Consider the following 7,946-nt stretch of genomic DNA (forward strand, 5'->3'; position numbering starts at 1 on the left):
ACATTTCCAACACGAGCAAACTCAATGCAGATCCAAGTTCTTTGAGCAACTAGTCGAGGAATGGTGATATATTTTTAAAAAAGTTTTCTCACATAGCACACGCATAACATCCAAACCTCTCTTGGAGATTTCCAAAACTTTTTGTCAGGTTTTCCAAAAATATTATCCCTCATGGGAATAGCTTGCTTTACCATATTTTTAAATTCTGTAATGATTTTTGATGAACATAGTTGCATTTTTTGGTATTTTTATGTGTAAAGAAGGTAAGTGTCAAGAGAAAAGTCAGTTTTTTTAAACTAACTTTCGCACTACTTTTTCAAACCTAATGTATGATAGCTCAAAATTCAAGTTAGAGCATCCTCTATACGATGAAAAAAGAATGAATAAAACATTTTATTCCTAAAGCTCACAATATCTCGACAAACCTGTATACTTTTTTTTAGTGCACCCGGTAGATACGAACTAAAATATTAACAAATCAGTTAGAAAGTCGTATTGAAACAATTTACGTACTTCGAACCTTTCTCTAATTCGAAGAAATTTCTTTTGGTCCCTTTAAGATCAAATTAGAGAGAGTGTACATTTCCGTGGGAATCCACCCACACCCGACCACCCCCACACAATTACTCTGAAAGAGGGTCATTACAATAAGACATCTGCGTGGAGCTTTTAAGAAAAAAGTATTAGTACTACGATCTAGTCAGAGCATTAAGTCATAGACCATACCTTTTTTCTCCTGCTTTTTCCAATGTTCCTTTCGTGTTTCTTCATCTAAGTAGAGAGTGATATGCAAAAAAATTGATTCCGAATTCGCTTTTAGCGCTCCAAGTTTTTTAAGTGAGTTACTGTGACGTAGTTTCTCTTTTATTTTACACGTTTTTTTTTATAGAAACATCTAAAATTTTTGAAGCCTTCAGATGTTCTTACCTTTGAGTTTTAATCCTAAAAAATGTTCTTAACATATTTTCACCATTGTGAGTATTTTCCTGCAACTTTCTAAGAAATTGGGTGAATATAAAGTTCACAAAGCCTTAAAATATTCTTAGCTGTTCTTAATATTTTGGCCATTAAAGCCTGGACGAGGCCGAAAATTTACCATCACTTTTATTTCTAGTTCGTTGCCATTTGATCAGGACTTGGAATGGTTAATTAAGTACTTACTTTGATAAAGTTCAGGAACTAACTTGTAAACGATTTCTTGTAATGAAGGGTCTGATCTAAAGCCCGATCGAAAAACATCAATATACAGTGATAGATATATGCCCTCCGAATATATTCGGGATGGGTCCTACTCCCAAAGGAGTAGGAATCACATCGCTGACAGACACTGCAACATGACAGACGCGAGTTGCCAAGCCATGGCGTAAACCATGACACTCGAACGACACTGGGAGAGCAGTACTCACGCGAGGCCGAACCTTATGAGTGCCATGGTACGTTACAATGCCAGTCTAATCTACCCACGCTTTTGTATCAGAGTTTAATACAGCGGAGTCTACATAACTCGAACCTGCATGGGGAACACAAATTTGGTTTAAGTTAAGAGCTGAGTTATTGAGTAAGGTTTATAAGGTATTGCTAACTAAAGTGACGAGAAAACTTGTTCGAGTTGAAGAGACATTCGAAATAAAGAGGTTCGAGTTAAAGAAACTCCTCTGTATCTATGTTGCGCAATTATAGAATGTGTGGTTATAACATTGTGGTTGTCGTAAATAAAGCCATCAATAACTTCTCAACTTCAGTACTTTGCCAACTATTCGAAGGTCGAATTAAAGCAATTGTGTAACCCTGCAAGGCTAAAAAGATTAAAGGATATTCACTAAAAGAGCTAAATTTCAGGTCAAATTCGACCATTTTTAAAGTTTCTGGAAAAGAAAGAAGGACAGACATAAACAGAAATACATATACCTTATGTATTCGAAGGGTTTGGTTTTATGAATTTCTGTACTGCACTTTGGACAATTGTATGAATTTTCTAAATGTCGTATGATACATCCACGACAAACTAAAAAAAAATTGGAGAAAAAAGAATTCAAGGTTCCTTTTTCTATCAGGTTCTTGTGGGTTTCAAAATCCCGATATCTTGAAAAGTTTAGTCTTCCTTCTTAGTCCTAAAACTTGCAATTAACTGGCATACAGTCTCTTGATACAATGGGTTGATTTTAAGTTTTAGTTCGGATATCACGTCACTAAGATTAAAGTAAAAAAAAAAATACAACAATAGAAGCATTTTGTAGCCTCCTTCTCGAGTATCCCAGGCTTTATTGCGCTATTACTAATGGGTGCAAGTGAATACCATGGTGTAGGCTGATGCGAGTTCTCCTCTTAGAGGGGGGAGTTCTCAAAACAATCAGGCTTCTATTTTCGAAAATTATCAGAGTGGAAAAATGAAAAATCCCAGTTTGTGGTGAGGTGCTCACTAGGGCTTTATCAGTAATCATAAAAAAGCCGATAATATACCAGGAAACAAGGTTGAAAATTTTGATGATTGATGATTCAACAGAGAACTGTACACTTACAAGAATGAAGACATTCAACAATGGTCGTTGCATCGACCAAATATCCTTTACATACTGCGCATGTCAAGAATGGGTTCACGTGTTCCAATTGTATCTTCCTCTGCATTTTAATATTGTTCTTTTTCAGTGCTTCCTTTTTTTGTTATACCTTTCAATGAGACGGAAGAATATAGATTAAACGACTATAGTTTACCATAGAATCCATCGGAAATTACCCAAGAGCTGTTTGATTTGCCAACAACGGGAGCTACATCAAATTCTAAATGTCAACAACCCTTGGAAAAACAGCTATTAGATTTCAATAACGAACAGCCGAACTATATAAAATATCCAAGACCCTTTCTTTCAAAACAAAAGAATCATACCGACTAGATGAGCTTGAAGTAACAAATTACACAATTACATCTCTAATCGTGGTTGACAGTTTATCAATGATCCTTTAATTTATTACTTCAAGCTCATCTGCTCAATTTATAAAAATGAAAAACGACTCCAAAATATTAGGTAATAGACAAAAATCTAACTTGAAAATACTTAAAGCTAAAATACCACAAAAGAATAACCTTTGCATCTTAAAATCATACATTATACCATTTCCAGAAAAAACAACGCGTTGCTTCACATACTTTAAATTTCAGTTATTTAACAAGCATGTATCGAATTTTTCAGCGGCTCAGCTTAGCCGGGCCATTCTGTGCAATTCAATCTTCGAATTTAGTAATCCATCCTTAATGCCGATATTTAGTTCAATCACTTCTGCCGATAGTTAGTTCAATCCAAGCCCCTATTAGTCAATCCATATTATTCATCCAGATCATGCAATACATCCCAATGTATATTCATTCAATCCAATCCCCATTTAGTTATCCCCAATCCAATCCCTGTATTTTATCCAATCCAATCCCATATTTCATTCAATCCAATCCCCGATATGCAAATTCAATCTTTTTTTTCAATCTGTTTTTTCAATCGTTTTTTTTGTTTCATTCAATCTTTTTTTTTCTTCAAAAACGAGCGTAATTATTATCTCCTAAAGTTTACTGGTTTGAAGTGATGTAAGACGTAAAAGTCGGAGCTCTCTATGTTAGATTTAAATAAAGAATATATTATAAATATTAATTTATCTTAATATCTTAAAGCTCGTCAAACGATGCTTGAATACAACGCTCCTCCTCATCATTAGAACATTCTGGAGTGAGTTAATATGCCTTGCAAAGATTTGATAAAGAAGTTCTAAACCATCCTGACCATCCATTCTTTTATATACTATCATACGAGCTACCATTTTGTGCCAAAAAGGTGGCGGAGAGCAATGTTAAACAACAGTGCAGGCGTACTCGTGCCCAGTAAGATTGAATAAAAAAAGTGAATTGAAAAAAAAAATTGAATAAAAAAAAAGATTGAATAAAAAAAAAGCTTGAATAAAAAAAAGATTGAAAAAAAAAGATTGAATGACATATGGGAAATTGTTGAATAAATATCGGGATTGGAAAACGAAATATAGGGATTGAATAAAATATTGGGATTGGATTGAACGAAATATAGGGATTGAACTAAATATGGGGATTGGATTGAACTAAATATCGGCATTAAGGATTGGATTGAACTAAATATTCGAAAGATTGAATATTGCTACAGAATGGCCGGCATACTCAGCTCTCATATTCCGAGAAATTCTTTTTCGTTTTTCATATTCCGAGAAATTTGTTTTCAGTTTGAACAATATTTAGACAAGCCAGGCCAAACATCATCCCAATCCACATGATTAAAACCAATTGGAATTGAGGAGGCAGCTAATCTATGAATGTGACATCGATATATTTCATCTTCCTCGATATTTAAATGTGGAATATCGTCGTTCAAGATGAAATAATGTTTCTTGCAACTCAAACATTCAACTCGAGGTAATATACAACGTAAGGGAAAATTGGCGTATATTTCAGACGTACTACTCGGATCAGATAAAACAAATACGATAGCATGCAACCAGGATCGAAGACCAAATATTTGATCATCGGTCAAGGAGACTTCTTTGCTTGCAAATGATCTATCTTCGAAAAACCAACTACCCACTGCAACATGGTGATAAACGGTGGGCGAATGTTCTGTGTACTGAAACAGGTCTGAAGGTATCGTTTCTAACAGTTTTAAAAGATACGAGAAAAGCTGTAGAAAAATATCACCGGGACCGTAACCTTTCCATAGCTGAATAAATTCTCCAGTTGAAAGAAGCTTCAAAAAGAAGTTGGTGAAGAAATAACTAGGTATTGATGATTTGCATCCGAATGTAACCATTGGATCTTGTTCGTCTCCATATTTATTGTTCCGTATTCTGTTTTTATGCTTCTTCAAATCAGCCTTTGCTTGTTTATCAAATTTTTTTTTCAATTTGGTGTTCTTTTCTTTATCCCAAACACCATTACAATCGCCAAGCGTTGACGGAAAAGTCTGGAAAAGATATTTAAAAACGCGTAAAGCAGACGATATGTTTGAATCTAAACGGCGATAGAAATGCTTTTCGAATAATGATAAGGACAATCTGAATGTGCATCCCTTATAGATTTCGGCATAACGATTGAACCCCGAACTCTGTTTAAAATCAACATCACAGCAAATTAAGTAAAGGGGTTGAGTATCATAAGCAGAGCCTTTGTCATCATCATGAGAGGTACTTGAACCCCATTGGTTCTCAGTGAAGAATGTGTTCAATCTTGAATTAATTTTCGGCAGATTGTATACATCTGTTGCTTCGATTCTGAAACAAGGTACTAGATCAACTAAAATGCCAGTTTCATCATAAAACATGGAGAATGAAAATGCTGGGGAGGTTTTGGGCGATGACCAATCAAATATATCCCATCCTTCATATTTACAAAACTTTATTGCATCTTCAAAGGCTTTGTGTAGTGATTCGCAAAACTCCTCAACATGAAATAACATGCCGATAGTAGAACATTTTGTGAATGCACAGTCGTCCTTTAATCTGATACAATAGTAAATGTTTTCACGCAATTCCGGCCTCTCGCTGATGAAATTCCGCTCTTTGTCATCTTCAACTTGAACGATTTCGTAGGCTGGTGATAAAATATCCGTTATATCAAACATGAAGTCGAACTCAAAAGGTAGACCAACCCTCAAATTTGAAAAATAGCTGCCAGTTTCAATCAAGTCAACATCATCCTTTATATAACTTCCATATACCCAATTAGCACGTACATATCCGAATAGAAGCTCGATAAGGGATTTTGTGTGACTTAAAGCCATTTGGCTAGTTTCTAGATCAGGGTCACGCCAGACGTAACTATCCAAACGATAAACCATATCCTCTATGAAAGTTTTAGGATGCTTATTGTCATCAAAACAGGTCAATTTAGGTTCAAAATGTGCCACATCTAAAACGATATCTCTTCTCGCGTTCACATCTTCAATAGTAAAACCTTTTGTTATTGCTTCTTCAGACTTAAGGTAAGCTTCACCGATGTAGATTTGATCGGTCCCATGTTTCGCTGCCATATTTTTGTTCTTGATCTAAAATGAAAGTGGCAAGTGACGTCACTACTAGAAAAGAACATGTTTACAGAATACTTTAAGTTATAAAATAGCAAGTCGCAAAGGGTCATTCCACCCAAATATATCCCGACATCGTCGTCATTATTTTCTCAGTACCACGGACATACCTTGAGAAAAGATTGAGAGAAGAAATTGAAATTTTGGCGAATGAGCAAATTTTCCAGTTTTCTTTCAATTTGACGGAATTTATTTCGGGGATTTACATAGTCGAACGTGCACAACGCACTGGGCTCAACATCAGTAGCTTCAAATTATTTATAGGCCCAATGGTAGACCCCCAGATATTCATCAAAGGAATAAGTGTGCCGAATTTAAGCCAAATCTGACAATTTTTGAGCATCGTTGATATGAAACATTAGAAAAATTGGTTATGGTATATGATATGATATGATTAAATTTTTTATCTTGAAGAAAATTGACATTTTGTGCGAATTGAAGTTTATGCAGAAGATAAGATGTTAAAGAACATTCAAAACGATCGATCGACTTAGAATGTCGAGAGATGCATGTAGCTTCCTTATAGCTCAATACAAAGGCCATCTCTCGAACGACTCATGGGCAAAGTTCCTCGTTCCCGCACTAAACCAATACGTCTACATTCTTCCTCGATAAGATCGTTAAGCTTCGCAAGCTCTTCACTCTGCCAGCCCAAACATAGAAGTGTTTTAAATTCATTCACTAAGCATCATATATTTAAATGCTCAATAAGATGGCTATAGAGTTGGTTACTATAACAATAGTTATAAAATGGTAGATCATAAATCCACCATGACAGTAGCTTAAAATGAAAATCAATTCGGAGGTTGTTGTGTACAGCAACACAGAGAAGAGTCAATAAGCACTTACATACAAACAATAAGCAACTTACATACAAAGATTAGGAGATATTCAACCAACAAAACAATTTGCACTTACAAAAAACAGTTTTCCAATTCCAATCGCTTCTTCATGTAAATGTCATATCATTTTTGTTTGTTTTGTTTATCAATTTTTATCAACTGTTTAAAATTAAAAAAATTGATATCATGACAAGAGATAACAATGACATATCAACTATCAACTACCTATATCACCTAAAAATCGAACAGAGTGCATTGAATCTATGGCAATGTCATGAAAATGACTTGGAGGAAATCAAATCATTACATGGAGACATTTACCAAATTATGATAATTATGTATTAGTAAACTTAATATATTTGTATAATTAAAGAGTCAAGATTCCCAAATGAATTTTTAGCAGTGTCATCACAAGGCTTTAGAAAGTCTTTTTTTAGAATAATAAGAATAATCATATAGATATCAGACATGCTGTTAGTTGTCTCAAATAGTCATGATACAATGTAAACTTGCAAATTCTATCAAATGATTTCAAGTCTAGAAAATTGTGATTAAAAATGTTTTCTTGGGCTAATATTCAAATTATACTCTCTTAAAGAAGAAGAAATGATTTCGGTCTAGAACCTTTTCAGTCAATGAAGTATAAGCCCGAAAGGCTAGAAGCGAATCTATAACCTTTCTCAGGCAAGAAAAAGCGAAGCCTTTAAATATGCGCCGTATTTTTGACGACGGTTTGAATCTAGCGATTGCTTTGTTTTTGAGTGATATTTTTTCGAAATTTAGCGGTAAAGTTTAGTTTCAATATGGCATTTGCGTAAAAACCAGGCAGGCCGCACTAGGTCGCACAACTTTGGTAGGATTTGTTGGCTTTAAATCCTACCAAGGAGATTCGCTTCTAGCCCTTTGGGCTTATACTTCATTGTTTTCAGGAGCAGATGATAGGGTGGCTCTTTCATCAGGTTCAGAGTTAAATAAGGAAGCTATAACTCTCATGATGAGTAACGGTAAATCAATAAAA

General features: G+C 34.7%; 1 protein-coding gene across 1 annotated transcript in view; it reads right to left on the reverse strand.

Annotated features, from left to right (window-relative positions):
- The window catches only part of LOC136820041 (polycomb complex protein BMI-1-B-like), a 9,491-nt gene extending 6,833 nt beyond the window's left edge, over positions 1 to 2,658 (reverse strand). Inside the window, exons 1-4 of the mRNA XM_067076276.1 lie at positions 2,520 to 2,658; positions 1,909 to 2,005; positions 1,162 to 1,217; positions 727 to 771 (exon numbers count right to left, since the gene is read on the reverse strand). Of these exons, the coding sequence (XP_066932377.1) occupies positions 727 to 771; positions 1,162 to 1,217; positions 1,909 to 2,005; positions 2,520 to 2,625 (304 nt within the window). The 5' untranslated portion in view covers positions 2,626 to 2,658. The remainder of the gene's footprint in view (positions 1 to 726; positions 772 to 1,161; positions 1,218 to 1,908; positions 2,006 to 2,519) is intronic.
- Between the last annotated feature and the right edge of the window lie 5,288 nt (positions 2,659 to 7,946).

The sequence above is a fragment of the Clytia hemisphaerica genome, unplaced genomic scaffold (assembly GCF_902728285.1).
Source record: "Clytia hemisphaerica strain Z4C2 unplaced genomic scaffold, Clytia hemisphaerica genome assembly, whole genome shotgun sequence".
NCBI lineage: Eukaryota > Metazoa > Cnidaria > Hydrozoa > Leptothecata > Clytiidae > Clytia > Clytia hemisphaerica.